The sequence below is a fragment of the Haliotis rubra genome, unplaced genomic scaffold, assembly GCF_003918875.1.
Source record: "Haliotis rubra isolate DU_JTF1 unplaced genomic scaffold, ASM391887v1 Scf438, whole genome shotgun sequence".
Classification (NCBI taxonomy): domain Eukaryota; kingdom Metazoa; phylum Mollusca; class Gastropoda; order Lepetellida; family Haliotidae; genus Haliotis; species Haliotis rubra.
The window spans coordinates 55,179-73,774 of record NW_025767122.1 but is presented as its reverse complement, the minus strand read 5'-3'; the positions used below and the strand labels follow the sequence as shown (position 1 = coordinate 73,774).

The 18,596-nt window shown below is 39.0% G+C and overlaps 2 protein-coding genes across 2 annotated transcripts; one reads left to right on the top strand and one right to left on the bottom strand.

The window, feature by feature from the left end:
• Window positions 1–286: 286 nt before the first annotated feature.
• Window positions 287–7,158, bottom strand: LOC124289269 (agrin-like). Its single transcript, XM_046725879.1, has 6 exons — window positions 7,083–7,158; window positions 5,204–5,330; window positions 3,530–3,805; window positions 2,972–3,139; window positions 2,193–2,263; window positions 287–427 (listed from the first exon to the last, which is right to left on the bottom strand). The coding sequence occupies exons 1-5, from the start codon at window positions 7,120–7,122 to the stop codon at window positions 2,197–2,199; spliced, it is 678 nt and encodes a 225-aa protein (XP_046581835.1). The 5' UTR covers window positions 7,123–7,158; the 3' UTR covers window positions 287–427; window positions 2,193–2,196.
• Window positions 7,121–18,392, top strand: LOC124289254. Its single transcript, XM_046725861.1, has 6 exons — window positions 7,121–7,158; window positions 8,075–8,147; window positions 9,189–9,231; window positions 12,919–13,212; window positions 16,836–16,910; window positions 17,668–18,392. Exons 1-6 carry the CDS (start codon window positions 7,121–7,123, stop codon window positions 18,132–18,134), a joined length of 990 nt encoding a protein of 329 aa, XP_046581817.1. The 3' UTR covers window positions 18,135–18,392.
• Window positions 18,393–18,596: the final 204 nt, after the last annotated feature.

The following is an 18,596-nucleotide window of genomic DNA, read 5'->3' as shown; positions in this document are numbered from 1 at the left end:
TAACGTATGTAGCACATTTCGAAGAAGCGGGGCGGTGGGGTAGCCTAGTGGTTATAGCGTTCATCACGCCGAATACCCGGGTTCGATTCCCCACTTGGGTACAATGTGTGAAGCCGATTTCTAGTGTTCCCTACCGTGATATTGCTGGAATATTGCTAAAAGAAGGCATAAAACTAAATACACCCACTCCCGTTTGACTTGGGAATTCTTTATCTCATTCCTTTACATGCGTCGATCGGTAAATAACACACTGGGGTAAATGGAAGTAAACTGAAAATTCAAGAACTGATGTTGAATTAATTTATTATGGTGTCCAAGACCATCAGTTGTGTATTATAACATGGAAGCTTGTATTTAGATATCGCCAATCTGGATACATCCTCAATATATAGCTATAGGCCACCATAGTGATTTTGGGAAATCATATCTGAAAAATAAAACGACTCCGTTAGAGATTTTTTGGGTGAAACTGTAAGATTCGAAAAGAGAAAACACCTAGTTCCTGTTTTGATGTTTTAGATGTAATAGGTGGTAGAAATGTAATTATTTCAGTCGTATCATCCTGTGTATGTTATTGATATATAGGGATTATTACACGAGCAAGTGTGTCATACGACTTGAACGAAACGAGTATTAAATGTGCACGAGTTTCATATAAGTCGTATGGCACACTTGCGGGCGTAATAATTTCTTTATTGTCCTTTTTATTTATGTACAATTGTGCAGTAAAACACGGTAAGCAAACTTTGACGGCCCTGTTAATTGCCGTCACCTTCAATTGTTTAATGACGTCACAGACGACGAAATACAGAAACAATGTTTTTTTTATGCAAAAGTGATATGTGCACATGTGCACGTATTGAAAATATGGCATGTGTTATGTCCCACCATATGGATAATTAATTCAGTATATTCGTGCCAACCTTGAGGTCCCTGTATAATCGAAATATTGCAGTAAAGAAAGAAAGAAATAAACAAAGGCATTTCAGGCAAAACGTCTGTAACAATGAGTCCATTTGGCAACTATGGATGTAGTTTTTAGTTGTTCCTTTCACCTAGGTCTCAAATTGATATTGTGTCTGCTTAGTTTGAGTGAAAATGGCTGCATATGGACATTATCTTTAGTATTAATATGAGTATACGACGAAAACGTCACATTTAAACTGAAACTTGTAATAAATAATGTCATTAAAGTAATCAGATGGTGGTCCTTCGATAGGTTTTTGCCATCCCTTACACTGTTGATAGTCGAGAAGTCTTTTCGGTCATTTCCAAACCTCGTTGCTTTCTCGGACCACTTTGTTTCTTGACAGACTTCAGCTGCGTCAAGATTACTATCATATAATATTTGTAATTACAGCAGAAGGACACTGCTGGTCAGATCACGAAGGTAGAACTAATATGGATCACCGGTTAAATATTCATTGGATATTGTTACTTTGGTGACCTTCCCAATATTGCAATCTCCTATAGCGTAGTTTGTGGACATTTCTCAATTGTGCAATCTCATTGAGCGTTATCTTGTGGACCTTTCTCAATTGTGCAGTCTCGTTGAGCGTTACCTTGTGGACCTTTCTCAATTGTGCAATCTCGTTTAGCCTTACCTTGTGGACCTTTCTCAATTATGCAATCTTGTTTAGCCTTACCTTGTGGACCTTTCTCAATTGTTTAGTCTCGTTGAGCGTTACCTTGGGGACATTTCTCAATTGTGAAATCTCGTTCAGCCTTACCTTGTGGACCTTTTCAATTGTGCAGTGTCGTTTAGCCTTACCTTAAGGACATTTCTCAATAGTGCAATCTCATTTAGCCTTACCTTGTAGACCTTTCTCAATTGTGCAATCTCGTTTAGCTTTACCTTAAGGACATTTCTCAATAGTGCAATCTCGTTTAGCCTAAACTTAAGGACATTTCTCAATAGTGCAATCTCGTTTAGCCTTACCTTAAGGACTTTTCTCAATAATGCACTATCATTTAGCCTTACCTTTAAGGACATTTCTCAATAGTGCAATCTCGTTTAGCTTTACCTTAAGGACATTTCTCAATAGTGCAATCTCATTTAGCCTTATCTTAAGGACATTTCTCAATAGTGCAATCTCATTTAGCCTTACCTTAAGGACATTTCTCAATAGTGCAATCTCATTTAGCCTTACCTTGAGGACATTCCTCAATAGTGTAATCTCGTATGGCCTTACCTTGCTAGCATTTCCCAATACTGTGAATAGTGAGATTGGGTGTGGTACATTTTCCTTTGTCAAACTCGCATCTGGAAGTGAAATATTGGAAAGCCAGATTAGTATCTATTGCCTATAATATGTTCGGGTGACTAGAATTGGTGTAATTTCGTTATTTTGTATAAAGATCACTGGGGTATCCCTGGTGCCAAGCAAATCAAAATCGTCCTGGTTGTATGTTGAGTTTGTCATGGAATACCCCTGTTGGCTTGTCCCTGAGAAGGGGTGAACACCATCTACCTTCATTACTTTCAGATTTCAATGGCACTAATGATATAACCTATATATACTGCTTAAAATTTAACAAAATCGCAAGTATGATATAATGATGATAATACAGTGTATTTGTAGAGCGCTAGACTCCATGCACTAGTGCATGCTCAAAGCGCTACAAATTTGTTACAATCTGATTATTATTGCCCCTGATAGCATAAGCTGCCTGTGAGGCGCTAGAGGGTTATAGTCACATGACTTATCCCACCGGGTACCCATTTTCTGCTGGGTGAACAGAGGCAATTTTGAACAAACTCACTTGCCTAAGGTGAGACCACATGTATCACATGTGTTTCGTAGTGGGGCACGACTGAAGTCCTAGAAACTCTCAGGAGTCAAGCTGCCAAAGACGGTCACCCATCCAAGGATTCTCCGAGCTCGACGTTGCTTAACTTCAACTGATTTGTGACCTGAACCCTATGCACAGGACCACACACCACCAAATACGCAAGTATACGCATACGTACAAGTTGGAGTACGTATTTCCATCGCTGCCACACACCAGCTCAGTTTCAGGGGGACAGGAATAGTTCTTCACAGTCTTGCAGATGATGTCAGGAGCCGTTAGCTGACATTTGCCATTGTTTTTGATGGCCAGTGATGGCGATTTGCACTTTGCAACTTCAAATGTACACCTGAAGCAAAACGCCATCAATGTGTGTATTAAACGGTACCTACAGTCAGTTTAACAGACACGTATCTTAATTTGTGAACGATTGGACTATTTTGAAACCTAGTGAAACTCATATTGTCCACTGAAATCAACAATCACATATTACTACGTCATCATCGACTCTGGTCAATTTGTTACACCTACAGCGGTATCTGCATACCGTCAGCAGTGATATACTGTGACGTCATAATCGAATCTGATATGTCTGTTACAACGTCGGCACAAATCTAGCAGTAGTTTGAACATAAGTCAATCAACAATGACACATAATTATATATATGTCTTTCCTGTAGAACAGTTCAAACTCCACAAGACAACCTAACTTGACGTGCAAGTAGTGTAAAGTACTCACATGTTATCATACGTTTCCAGATCCGTTCCACACACTTCCTCCTTCAGATCTGGACATGTGGCGCTGACCAGTATCTTACATATAGCGCTGAGTGTGGCTGGGCTTGTCGGCACAGCCTGTGTGGTTGATTGTGCCTGTGTGGTTGATTGTGCCTGTGTGGTTGATTGTGCCTGTGTAGCTGTTGGTACCTGTGTAGGCTGACTGCTTGGCATGGATGTCACGCAGTCGATAACCTTCAAGTTCTGGTCGAGACAATGAGCCTTCGCGAAGTGACATCTTGATTGAAATAAATATTCACAATAATTTTACTTAGTTGAGAGTGCAAATGATTTCAGTTGTACAATAACAAATGAAGACATTGATGAACATAACGTTTCACAATATAGTACAGCTAAAATAACTGTTGGTTGTTTGGTTGTTTTGTTGTTTAACGCCGAACTCAGCAATATTCCAGGTATATGGCGGCGGTCTGTAAATTATCTAGTCTAGACCAGACAATCCAGTGATCAACAGCATGAGCATCGATCTACACTATTTGGATACGATGATGTGTCAACCAAGTCAGCGGGCCTGACTACTCGATCCAGTAGGTCGCCTCTTACGACAAACATTGGTTGCTGAAGACAAGGATCTTCACGGATACAGAGTACCTGTTAAAGGTGGCCATGGAAGTCACCAGGTTTCTATGGTGTGTTGTAAATGTATGTTGTTTCCTTTCAATTCAGGTGATAACCGTTTGGGGACTGACACAATTTATAATCAAATACACAACACGTAAACGTACATGCAATTTCGTGTACGCTGCATAGTCACCAAGTCTCTGAGAATATTGCAAATTTATGTTGTATCCTTACAATTCATCTGATATCCTTATTGTATGATTCAGTACATCTCTCTCAAACATAGTTTCCAGTGAGTGAGTGAGTTAAGAGTTTAAGTCACATCGGCAATGTTTCAGCCATATCGTGACTACATCCTATTATAGAATCATAGTAATTGAAAGTAAATTTTAAAAAATCTGTCAACGAAGGACAGTAAAACAACTAGATCATCACAGATATAAATTTAATACTAGTAATTAAATCTAAAATAGTTTAACTATAAATGACAATACAATATATAAACAACCAAAGGTAGATCACCATACAATGGACTTACAGTACATTTACTTCCTGCATGGACCCTAGCCTGGTTTACGCCATCCCTTCAGATGTTAGAAAATTTTAACAATCTAGCCATAAATTAAAATAACATAAATGTTGCAGTTAAAAATAGTAGTACATTTAAATTTACTATAATTGTTTTGGGACTTGCGTAGTTTTCAGTGCAACTTCTGCGTTAAACTAAATGTGAAGTAAGACACAGGTATATCATGCGTGTCCACCTGCATGCGTAACTCCTTGGACAGGAACCGATAAAAAAATGAAGAAGAGCGAGTGAGTATGGTTTAACAACCCTTCTCAGCAATACTCCAGTAATACCACGGCGGGGGACACCAGGAATGGACTTCACACATTATACCCAAGTGGGGAATCGGAGCTGAGTCTTCAACGTGGCGAGCAAACGCTTTAATAAAGATGCTACCCCACCGCCCCAGTTAAAAGGACACTTTGTATATATTACCAGTGACATGTTGGAAACCTGTATGTTGTAGATACAAAATTATCAGCTTACTCAGTGACATAGCGCTTCCCGTCCGAAGCGCATATATCCACCTTTGGGAAACTGCCTGACAAACAGTTCAGCTGTCTGACCACTGACGCACAGACATTTTCAAAGATGCCCGCCTCCGATACGCTAACTGCAGTTAAAGGAAATGAAGAGCCATATAATAATTACAGTTTGGGACACCAAGTAACATACACGAAGAGGTAGAATACATTGGAAATACGCGGCCAGATAGGGACAATGCAAAACGAACAAACACTAATTCGGATATTAAACACTAACACTAATATGGGCTTGTTCGCACTGGACACGTGGAACTTACGGACAGTATATAGTACACATTCACCAGAAATACTAAAATTGGCGACACTTGGCAGTTGGTGATATACACACAAACAGGGTTATACATTTTGAATAACAGTGACAGAACCCTTTCAGTATCTGTTATATCTGGGCTAAGAGCATAGTCGACTTTCAACTCAGTTAGTATGTGAGTTTATTAATCACTATGCTGATATTCACGAAAGACTGAGCGTATCCTGACCCACCAATGGCATCGATGACGTTGTTTAGAATCATCATACCTGTCTCTGACAAGCATTTGACGATGTTTAGAATCATCATACCTGTCTCTGACAAGCATTTGACGATGTTTAGAATCAGCATACCTGTCTTTGACAAGCATTTGACGATGTTTAGAATCAGTATACCTGTCTTTGACAAGCATTTGACGTTGTTTAGAATCAGCATACCTGTCTCTGACAAGCATTTGACGCTGTTTAGAATCAGCATACCTGTCTCTGACAAGCATTTGACGCTGTTTAGAATCAGCATACCTGTCTCTGACAAGCATTTGACGCATGTTTAGAATCAGCATACCTGTCTCTGACAAGCATTTGACGATGTTTAGAATCATCATACCTGTCTCTGACAAGCATTTGACGATGTTTAGAATCAGTATACTTGTCTTTGACAAGCATTTGAAGATGTTTAGAGTCATCATACCTGTCTCTGACAAGCATTTGACGATGTTTAGAATCATCATACCTGTCTTTGACAAGCATTTGACGATGTTTAGAATCAGCATACCTGTCTCTGACAAGCATTTGACGATGTTTAGAATCAGTATACCTGTCTTTGACAAGCATTTGAAGATGTTTAGAACGAGTATATTCTGGCTGTAACGAGCACTGGATTGTGTTTAGAATCAGTACGTCCTGTCTGTAAAAAGCATTTAATGGTGGATTCCTAAAACATACACGCTGCACAAATTGAACACACGGTGACCACATATACCTAGAATAAGCATCGCATTAGGGACCGTTCATAATATACAGCTAGGAGGGTGATGGTGATTTTTATGGAGAAGCATGTACAATGTCAATGGCCCCTCCCTAAAATTTATGTACAAAGTAAGTGACCCCCCTGCATGTCATGTACAAAATCAGTTACACCCCTTCCATGCATTTTAAGCATATTTTAAAAATACATTTATGCATAAAATTGTTGACGTGTGCAAAATTGATGATCTCCTACCTTCCCAGAAGAGAATGGGTTACACCCTAACCCCGCCATAAATTATGAACGGCCCCTTAGAAAAAAACACAATAAAAAAATAGAATTGCATGCATAATCGCATTGCGCAATTAGTATTACGAAATCCTCTGTTCTCGGTATGGAAGGTTCATTGTCCTTGAGTGTGCGTGAAGTAAGACTTAGAAACCACCTCTTATCAATGACATACCTTCGTTTTTAGGATCCAATGATTCATCGTAAAAATGGTCAGTACAGTCCCTCGGCACTCCGTTTTCAAGCGACCATTTCAATAGTCACGTTGGAGACACAAGAAATGTTTGCGATAGGTTATGTAAAATAAATGTAGTACCTGATATAAGCATCCATAGAGCAATACGTAGCAGAGTCATGGCTGGTTCCAAGTCAGCTCAGGTGTTATATGTCACGTGGGTACGCACCTGTAGACTGTAGATTACGTTCTTGTCTCAGATAAGGTCAGGTGAAAAACGATATTATATCGCAAGTGTTATACGACAGTTAATATGCATATTTTCTTGGTATAATCCTTGGTGAATACGTTTTAGATAATGTGAGTAATAATATTTTGTGAATGTGAGAAAAATGGTGAGCATAACCTTTAAGGCATTATAGATCATTATATATTTTATATCATTTTATATTGTACTTCCCAACTTCTAAAATGCCACTCAAAGAAATTATAGATCATTGTCATTCTCCAAATATTTCATACGAATCCCGTTCGAACCTTGCTGGCACATTTGGGGTCTCACTTTAAAAAAAGTCAATTTCCTTAAGTTATTAAGACAAAATTAATATAATAAGTTCAAAAAGGTTTCATGGAAGACAATTGGTGTCAGTTTGATTTGACTAATTCATAATAATTCATAAATCATGTTCACAGACTTTTTATGAAAATTAAAATGAAAATGGTTTCGTTCTTTTTGTTTGGAGTACTGTGCATATGTGTCAAGATTTAAAGGTGTGGACAGGAATATACGCTTTATCGTCAAGTGTTTGGTAAACGTTTCCTTTGTGTTTCCTTGGTTCGTTTCGACACGTGTCGCCCTGACGAAAGTGGTTCACTAGGTTCACGCGGTTCACTGTTCGCAGCAAATGCCAGACACTCATGTTTTTAGAGCGATAAGAACAAAAATCCGGGACAGGCTGGTTGAACATGGAAATAGAACGATTATTCTATCAGCAGACCTTATGTTTTTGGCACTCATTCACGCACGCTGTACAAAAGCGCCAACTTGTAATCTACAGAAGCGGGTTAAGATATTACTTAGATTGTGTGTTCTGTGAGCGTAACATTTAACTTCACTTTATTTCCGTACTGAGGCCACCGGCCAATATAACAATACTAAACACAACCCAGTGTAGCTATATTAAGGCACCAGTAGTTGTCTTAGTGGTGTTAACATATCAAAGTTTTAAACATTCAAAGATTTAGCACGCTTCTTCATACCAAGAAATGTGCATTTGGCAAGGCAGTTCAAAACAGCTGAATTTTGTGACATGAATGATATTGACATTATACGTGATGGATGATTTTCACAGAAATATTAAGGCAATATTACACATCTTAAATGATCAAAATGGACATTCAAACATAAACCTTTCAGAAAACGGTATGTTTTGCGTTCTGCCTCTTTCAATCATTAATCCATAATTGCTACATCTAAACACGTCTGTTGGGGTATGGAATCTTGAATCACAATGTGCTCCGACTTGAATGTAGTGACCTTAATGCGCACAAATATGAAAGATTTATATCTCCAACATCATCTTGCTCTTGTGGCCACAACTATGAAGACTCTGCTCATTATTTCTTTTCATGTACTCTTGACAACGATATACGTCAAATTATGTATTTACTAAAGTATTTGACCTAAAATCAATTTTGTTTGGAAACAAAGTAGTAAACAAAGAACTTTTAATTTTAGTGCACTCGTTTATAAATTTAACAGGCAGATTTGATCCAAAATAATTTGTTTATATGACATATACTGTTTAACAATGTTTGGCGTTATTTCTCATTTTGCAACATATCATTCACATTGTACATTCTTCATGACATGTTTACTCTTCCTTCCATTGTGGGGGCGGTGGGGTAGCCTAGTGGTTAAAGCGTTGGCTCGTCACGCCGAAGACCCAGGTTCGAATCCCCACATGGGTACAATGTGTGAAGCCCATTTCTGGTGTCCCCCACCGTAATGTTGCTGGAATATTGCTAACAGCGGCGTAAAACCAAAACTCAGTCCGTCAGTCAGTCCTTACATTGTATCCCGGTGCGGTATTTATATAAGCTTATGCTTGTTTACCAATCCGGTTCCTTTCATTGGAAATACATATATATTTAAATCATGTGTACGTTGTAGTAAAGGTTTAGTGTGGGTATTTATAGTTCGTGGTGATACCGTTTTACGGGCCATAGTGCACGGTGATAAACAAGATAACAAAACAATCTTGCATAGACAATAAAATGTCACGTACAAGTGAGTGAGTGAGTGAGTTTAGTTTTACGCCGCACTTAGCAATATTCCAGCTATATGGCGGTGGTCTGTAAATAATCGAGTCTGGACCAGACAATCCAGTGATCAACAGCATGAGCATCGATCTGCGCAATTGGGAACCGATGACATGTGTCAACCAAGTCAGCGAGCCTGACCACCCGATCCTGTTAGTCGCCTCTTACGACAAGCATAGTCGCCTTTTGTGGCAAGCATGGGTTGCTGAAGACCTATTCTACCCCGGATCTTCACGGGTCGTCACGTACAAGATCAGACTAGTCCTGATTGTTCTGGAGTGTATTTTCTTGAATATTTATGAATGGTGGTCGTTATTAAAGTGAAAATGACAATTTGTAAACATATTTTTTTATACAAACGATGTCTGTCCGCATGGTGTGTATTTTAATGCACAATGCCATTTAGAAAGAGGACAATGTAAGTGTTACACAAATTCCGTGGTCTAGACTACCAGTTGTCTGACTTCAATTTTTTGTCTAAGCTGGGGTGAGTGAGTGGGTTAGACGGCTGTGTGGTGGCGATTAGGTACCTGACTCTGAGGGTGTGGGTTCGAATCCTGGATGAGACTCTAATCCAAAAAGTACTAGGATTTGTTCTATACTGAGACTGAGTAATCCAACTTTTAACATAATGTGTATTTATTTCACATTTATTAAAAGTCGGATTAGTGGATCAGTAATGCAAATAGTGAGAAATAAAAGCCTGTATATATAATCGTAAGGAAGGATAACAATATATGGATGAACAACTTCTTTATTGCTATGAGGGCGACGTTTCGGTTTAGGTTCTTTTGCTAAAAGCGGTGTAAAACCATAGCATTACCTACTAAGTGAGTATTATAGCCCGCCGTGATGTTGCTGGAATATTGCTTAAAGCGCGTAAAACCAAATTCAGTCAGTCAGTCAGTGTTATAGACACCAGTTGCGCTTCAATACATATTACATAAGTATCTTATTGCATTATATAAGTCATCTGATCCATATATTCCCTGCTCAAGACATCTTGGTGTTGTGAACTTTTGAAGAATTTGGTTTCGAGAGATTGTTTTTAGACTTTTTCATGCTCTCTGCTAAGAACAACTTCCTGACGTGTTCAAAAGGTTCTGTATTATTAAAGTATGAAGTGGATCAAAATTATCGATTTCATACCTTGTGTTCTTAATCTATTTAATACTCTGATATTCATGTTAAGCAGAGTCCCGATAACAGTTAAACATGGATACTAGCAGATGCTGTGCTTGTAAACATATAAATATGAACGTATGAATATCCAGTGATAATATTACAGCAGAGATGAGTTTTCTTGCGATTAGACCGTGACCTGGTACTCATAGTAGATATGTGGTTTTAATTTGACGCGTCAATGACCAAAATGATTTCCGACCTAATTCCTTAATATGAGTGAGTGAGTGAGTGAGTCAATTTGTTTGCCGCACTTAGCAATATTCCAGCTATATAGCGGCGGTCTGTAAATAATCGAGTCTGGAGCAGACAATCCAGTGATCAACAGTATGAGCATCGATCTACGCAATTGAGATGCGATGACATGTGTCAACCAGGTCAGCGAGCCTGACCACCCGATCCCGTTAGTCGCCTCTTACGACAAGCCTCTGAAGACCAATTCTAACCCGGATCTTCTTGGGTCCTTAATATGATATTTCTTGGGTACCATCGAGAAGGCAGGACACGCTGAACCTTTCGCAAAAACATGGTATCATCACTATTTGATGTTTATGACAAATTGGACAGTGACCTATTTAGTCAGAAAGAGATTTGTATCTTACATTTAATCAAGAAGATTTTTTATATCATTACAAATTCCAAGCCAGTGTATCTACATGCCTGATAGTATGACAATGGTAACTGGTACCATAATTCAATATACAAGAGTATAGCGACGAATACGGTGGCCTTCTTTGACAAGGGTATATCGGCAAGCATATTAACCATCGTCATTAATACGTGTATATTAAAATACATATTTTTACTGTCGTCCGTAACAAGGGTATATTATCAATAACATTGTATATCCTCAAGGCTGAATATGATTATGGAAACGATCTTTCCGCTTTTATGTACTATTTCCAGTTACATCAGTCTATGTTCAACGTCTTAGCGGTAGTGGGGCGGTGGGGTAGCCTAATGGTTAAAGCGTTCGCTCGTCACGCCGAAGATCCGGGTTCGATTCCCCACATGGGTACAACGTGTGAAGCCCATTTCTGGTGTCCCCCGTCGTTATATTGCTGGAATATTGCTAAAAGCGGCGTAAAACCACTAGCAGTAGAGAGTGAGTTTAGTTTTACGCCGCTTTAAGCAATATTTCCAGTTACATCAGTCCAGGATGTTGAATGTCTTAGCAATAGTGAGTGAGTTTAGTTTTAGCAATATTTCCCCCCTAACAAAGTTGAATTTGGGTACGACATCTGGGGTAATTTGGCAATACGAACACATTGTTTGTGACTTGTACATCATTATCAAAACACTTTTCAACATATATATTTACGTCGGTTTGTTTTGATAATCCCCAAACACCAGGTGTGTACTTTCTTTTGTACTTCAGTTTATATAGTTAATATCAGTAGCATAATATATACAAACTTTATGGATAACAACTGCTTTATTCCGTGAGTGCGACGTTTCGATACAGACAGATTCCCATATTATATTTCTGAGCTTCTATGAAACCACTCAAAGAAGTATCTGTTGCAATGAACTGTAGGTATGACAACTGGGCAAGCACCTGTCAACACATATGTTACATATAAACCCAGATTGTAATCCCATTTTAGTTACAAAGAGTCAGACATATTCATGATGCCCCTACTGTGATGCTAAAATAGCATAACATTACGTTATTAGTCCATGATAATACACGGACACACACACACACACACACACACACACACACACACACACACACACACACACGCACGCACGAGAGAGAGAGAGAGAGAGAGAGAGAGAGAGAGAGAGAGACAGAGGCACACACAACACACGCACACACAGGCAGACAGATAGAGAGACAAACACAGACACACAGAGAGAGACACAGAGAGACAGACACAGACCGGGAGAACACACACAGACGCAAACAGACAGACAGAGAGAGACACACACTCAGACAGACAGACAGAGAGAAACACACAGACAGACAGAGAGACAGACACACACAGACAGAGAAACACACACATACACACACATACTGACACACAGACAGATAGAGAGACACACTCAGACACACAGATAGACAGACAGACAGACAGAGAGCGAGGCAGACAGAGAGAGAGTGTGAGAGAGAGACAGACACAGACACACAGACAGACACACAGACTGACACACAGACACACACACAGACAGAGAGAGATAGAGAGAGACAGACAGACAGAGAGAGAGAGAGAGACAGACACACACAGACACACACACTGATACAGACACACACAGACACACACATACACATATATACACACAGAAACAGACACACACATACACAGACACACATACAGACACACATAGACACAGACAGACACATACACAGACACACATATACACAGACACACGCACACAAGGAGGAGCTATTCGGAATTTAAAGTTCTATGGCCAACTTGTCCTCAGTTATCAAAGTCATGAAATATTTTACAGATAGGATGAAGCACAGAACACAGGGGTAACAGTTCTGACTTCATCATGGCCTGCCTAGGGAGGTTCCTCACGTTCTCCCTTTTCTGCAGCATCAACACCAGTGTCGGCAAGGACGTTCCGACTGCTGCCGAACTGGGAGCCATTATTGATGAGACCCGCACCCTGACAGAGAACTTAACTGACCGCATGGATGCAATGGCAGTGATATTTGGCGAAAGTCTGCGATTGATGACCGGTGCAGATGGTCGGATGAGGAACGCGATGGGTCAAGGAGGGATGATTATACACACGGACAACAAAACGGACCCTGGTGAGTCGCAGTCGGACATTCATAGGTCAGTAGTGAGTGAGTATGGTTTTACGCCGCTTTTAGCAATATTCCAGCAATATCACGGAGAAGGACACCAGAAATGGGCTTCACACATTGTACCTGTCCTGTATAGGGAATCGAACCCGGGTTTACAACGTCCATACATACTTCCTTTCAAACGTTTAGACGCACTTAAAATACTCACTATATGTTATGTCTATACATATGGTTACATCGAAGATGAATTTCTTCTCTAACTTGGGGGAACCAACTGCAAACCTTATGCAGATGAATTGCACGAGCATCATGCATCAAATTGCTGAAATGCATTTGCAAATATCGTTCATGTGAACAGCTGCGTCTTGGTGTAAAGATTTGTTAAGAATCATTTATCATTGCATCATTTATTGAAATCATGACAATAACCTTTTCAACGTTACGAATTTGTTTTACAATACATCAGTTCATGAGTAAACAGTACCTTTAAACAGTATGGAATATTTTGCAAAATGTAGTTTAGAACAGTTGACTGAAGTAAGTGGGTATATTTACACTCGTGAGTCTAAACTTTTGAAATGAAGTATATAAACACAGAATCCATGAAAGTCAAGAATGCTGAGCGGAAGAGGTGAGTTTTAAGGAGAGATTTAATCATGAGGTGGATACGCAGATACCAATCTCCATAGTCAAATGGCCGTGTTGAAGTGGCGACGACAGGGTACTCGGGACGTGATACGACTATAAGGGTTTAGGGCCTTACAATTATATACAGCTTAGGCTGTATTCTGTGAGAATTTTGGGAGAATACACGTTTCACTTCACAAGGGTTATTAAGGACAGCATTGACCAGATGACCATTGAAAAGGATGGACTTGGAGCAGTATATGTATATACATATCAGTATAAGGGTCATTTTCAAAATTGGTAGGATTTTCAATTATTTATTACAGTAAAATCAAACTTCTCAAAATTGATTTAATTTTTATTCAAATAAAACCTCAAACACTTAATTATTAAAAAATACAAACATGCAGACTGAAATGTACTAATTGACCTTTTAATTGATACATAAGTAATTAAAAGGGTGGGGGACTGTCCTGACCGTTACCACTTCTTAATCGGAATAAGGATATTGAAATATAATTCATAAAAATCTTTTAAAGATGGCAGACACAGCTTTTACACAGACTTAATCAAACTTGAAGGTAAAAACTATCATCATTAATCTTGAAAGTGTTATTTTGTATCTTTCATTTATTTACCACAAAATGATAGCATTTTTCTAAAATATTATTATGTATGTCGCTTTCAACAGGTGAAATTGTCTAAAATAAACATCAGCTAAATAGAACATCTTTTGATGCTACATAAAGAGAGCTGTTTCATGTATTATCGTGAATTAATTAGAGCAGTCAATTAACACCAGTAATGGTTAGGACAATAGTGGTAACGGTTTGGACAGGAATGGTAACGGGCTGGACATAAGCCTTCAACAATTTAATTCAACCTAGAAACAGGTAACGTGAAAGGAAAAAATGATGTCATTTACTTGAACTGCTAACCCTATTTTGGACAGACAGTGAAATGTGTAATAGAAATTGTTACTCGCAACAAATATGACATGTTTTCTTCCATGCTGTGGTAACGGTTTGGACATTTGTTATATCAATATAAAACTTGTGAATGATTTAGGCTTTTGAATAAAAACAAATTGTAGCTTCTAAAGAATAGAAAAACATACCTGTCTAGATTGAAAATCACTTATAATCTAAAGGAAAGTGCAATTTGGGAACGAAAATTGAATGAATAGTAACGGTTGTGACACCCCTCTAAAAAGTTGCAAAAGATTAAATTCTGAAAGGTACTGCAACAACTATGATACTGTACACATGGTCATGCTACACAAGCCACTCCATAGATATCATTTTGCTGTTGATATTATGATTTTAAAAAATCTTTAAAGGTTGTAATACAATTAAGTTGTTTACCGTTACTACATTTTGTCCTAACCGTTACCTTTAATTCATAAAGACTATAGATCTTATAGAAAATAGAAACTTAACGTGATAAATTCGTTTTGGTTTTTATTATTAAAAGCAGATAGATAAGTAAATAGAAATTTATTATCACACCATAGAACATATTCTTCAAAATTGAAATTTATTAAAGAAATGTCCCGACCGTTACTATTATTTGTCCAAACCGTTACTAGAGACTGTGTTTTCTATGGTACTACATCAAAACTCCTTTGAACAGTACAAGTCCATGCTTAAACTATCTTAACTCTTAAAGAAATTATAAATTTGTTATACTTCAAATATTAATGCATAACTTTTTTGAAATGCAAACAATTTAGTCCTGACCGTTACAAGGACTGTCCAAACCGTTACTTTGCAGAATGGTAACGGTTTGGACAGTAACGGTCAAGACAATTTGTAGATAATCTTAAATAAAAAAATGAATGATCCCTAAAAGATTTCACAGGACATGGCTTCCACCTCTTCCATTTCTGGGCAACATATCCATTGAATTTTTTTTAAAAAAAAGAGAGATATATTTGACACAAAATACATTGGTAACGGTCTGGACAATTACGGTTGACACATAACATTTATACTTATTTGACGGTGTCAATTTTCTCCAAAATGTATTGAATCTCTTTATTTCATCTGCTGTCACATTCACAGGGGCTAGCTCAAACAGACACAGGAAGTAGTATTACAATCCAGCTCCAGGGAGAAATTATTGCAGGAATTTCATACAATGGTAACAGTCAGGACATAGCATGTTACAATGTATAGAAAACAACTTTTTTAAGTTAAAAAGAAATTAAATTAAGTCTGGGTATGCTTGATCAATCCTAATTGGCATAGTATGAATTAGTTTGTTTATTTGCATTTATATTTACATTATTTGTGAGCATTGTTATTAGGACCTTCACCTCTGGAAGGACCAAATCGGCCAATTTTGACCCCAAAATGTGGTTAAGTATGAATTTCAAAATTACAAGACTAATGATATACCACAGTTACTGACTAGTAAACATCTAAATATGTTTTCTAGACCAAAAAAATCCTTTTAAACTCACAGATTTTTTTTATTATTTCGAACAGACAGAAAATACTTCCAATTTTGAAAATGACCCATAACTGACACTGTCGGGAAATAACTGTACAATTATGTAAAACTTAATAATTACCTCTTGGCGGCGTGTGGTCCTGTGAGCAGAGCTTAGGTCACAATCAGTTGAAGTTAAGCAGAGTGGGCGCGGAGAGTCATTTGATGGGAGACAGTTTTTGGCAGCTTAACTCCGAAGAGTTCAGTCCTGCCCCAAAGCGAAGGATATGTGACACATGTGGTCTCACTGTATGCGTGTGAGTTTTTTCAAAATTCCACTAGGCTAAAAATTGGGTAAGTGGTATGATACGATGGTAGTCTGAATTTGACCCTTGAGCGCTCGACAGGCGACTGGTTGTATTCTCCACAGGGAGTGTTTTGTACTCGTTGACCAGGGGTAATACGTCAGTGCTTTGAGCATGCAATGTGCATGGATAAATGCGCTATATAAATGGACTATTATTATTATTATTAATAATATCGCATGATTATTGAAATGTTCACAGAAGGCCACGGCGGAGCAATATACACACGCTGGGGAAGGCACATCTGCCCAGAAGGGTCCGACATAGCCTACACAGGTGAGAAGTGGTCATAAGGCCTTGACTTATCAGATGATGTGCATGGATAAGCCCGTGTTTGTTAACATCATCTGATAATGTTTGTTAATATCACTATCGTCTTCATCTTGTGTATTTGAATATATTTCCTGCCTGAACGATTCACAAATTAATCGACTGTAACGCAACAACGATTCTATTTCGTTATAATATGATACCGTATTCTTTAAACAATGTTTTTGTCAGATCTGTACATAATCGCATTAGTGCGTTAATGAGTTGGCGTCGATGCTGCTTGTAAACTGCAATTCGGTCAGATCAAAGCCCGTAAGGGACTCATGAAGATCCGGGTTAGAACTGGTCTTCAGCAACCCGTGTTTGTCGTAAGAGGCGACTAACGGGATCGGGTAGGCAGGCCCTCTGACTGGAGTGGTTGACACCTGCCAGCGTATCCCACTTGTGTTGGTCAATGCTCTTGGTGTCAATCACTGATTATCTGCTCCAGACGCGATCATTTACAGATCGCCGTCATAGAGCTGCAAATTCCTGTGTGCGGCATTAATCACTAAACAAACAAACGAAAGCCCGAAATGATGCGATCCTAAGCACATTTGCGGTTTTATGAAACCCAAGATCACGTATGTTGTTCTGTCCAACTTAGAAACATGATAATGGCAAATATATTATTCAAACCCTCAATAACAGGATGCAGCTTTGCACAGCAACAGGTATTGCCTCAAACTCCCTTAGTATCACACAGTAATCGGTATCTTTACAGGTTTCACCACTGGAGGATATTCTGGTCACTCGGGAGCAGGAACCAGTGTCTTGTGCGCCCATTCCGCGCCACAGTTCGACAGAACCTTCAGCAGGACCACAAGCAAGGTCAACTACTTGTACGGAGCGGAGTATGAAGAGATCTGGATGACTCGTCTTGTCGACCAGGATGCGCCATGCGTGGTGTGCCGGAGTGCTTCTCGAACAACCGCCATCTTGGTTCCCGGACGACACGAGTGTATGGAAGGTTGGAACACTGAGTACTATGGCTTCCTGGTCGGCCCAAAACACGATGATGCTGGTAACAGTGACTACATCTGTCTGGATTCAGATCCAGGGTCTATAGAAGGGGGGTACCAGGACCATGATGGCCATTGGTTGTTCAACGTGGTGTTCAGCTGTGGAGCTCTTCCCTGTCCACCGTACAAGAACAACTACTTTGTTCCTTGTGCTCTTTGCACTAAATAGAAACTCGATTGACATCATTGGGGCCATCATTTCAAATATTGGTGGCTGCTATAATCTTTTTGTCAAGATAAACAAAGCTGCTACCAACTACTATTTCCATTACACCTAGCATATCCAGAAAACAAAGTATTTGAGGGATGTTTTTCAAACACAACCTTGTGAAAGTCCCACACCTGGGGTTGGGTTGCGTTACTCTAAATTATATTCTGTAAGTCAGATATGCTGGAATCAATGGCAATAAACAATGCTTCCCAGAAAGCTGTCTGTCGAGTTCCTGTCTAAAAGTGTATTTACTAAATCTTGTTAGCTTGTAGTCGTAACTAGAGTGAGTGAACTTAGTTTCACGCCGCTTTTAGCAATATTCCAGCAATATCACGGCGGGGGCCCCAGAAATGGGCTTCACACATTGTATCCATGTGGGGAATCGAACCCGGGTCTTCGGCGTCATGAACGAACGCTTTA

Bases quoted from the DNA above. Each gene is read 5' to 3' on its own strand.
- LOC124289254 (XM_046725861.1), top strand. From the start codon at position 7,121: ATGGCTGGTTCCAAGTCAGCTCAGGTGTTATATGTCAC. The intron at 7,159-8,074 runs GTGGGTACGCAC...TTCCGTACTGAG, and splicing joins GCTCAGGTGTTATATGTCAC to GCCACCGGCCAATATAACAA. The intron at 8,148-9,188 runs GTGTTAACATAT...GTGATAAACAAG, and splicing joins CACCAGTAGTTGTCTTAGTG to ATAACAAAACAATCTTGCAT.
- LOC124289269 (XM_046725879.1), bottom strand. From the start codon at position 7,122: ATGACTCTGCTACGTATTGCTCTATGGATGCTTATATCAG. The intron at 5,331-7,082 runs GTACTACATTTA...CTTTAACTGCAG, and splicing joins TCTATGGATGCTTATATCAG to TTAGCGTATCGGAGGCGGGC. The intron at 3,806-5,203 runs GTAAGCTGATAA...ATTTCAATCAAG, and splicing joins GGGAAGCGCTATGTCACTGA to ATGTCACTTCGCGAAGGCTC.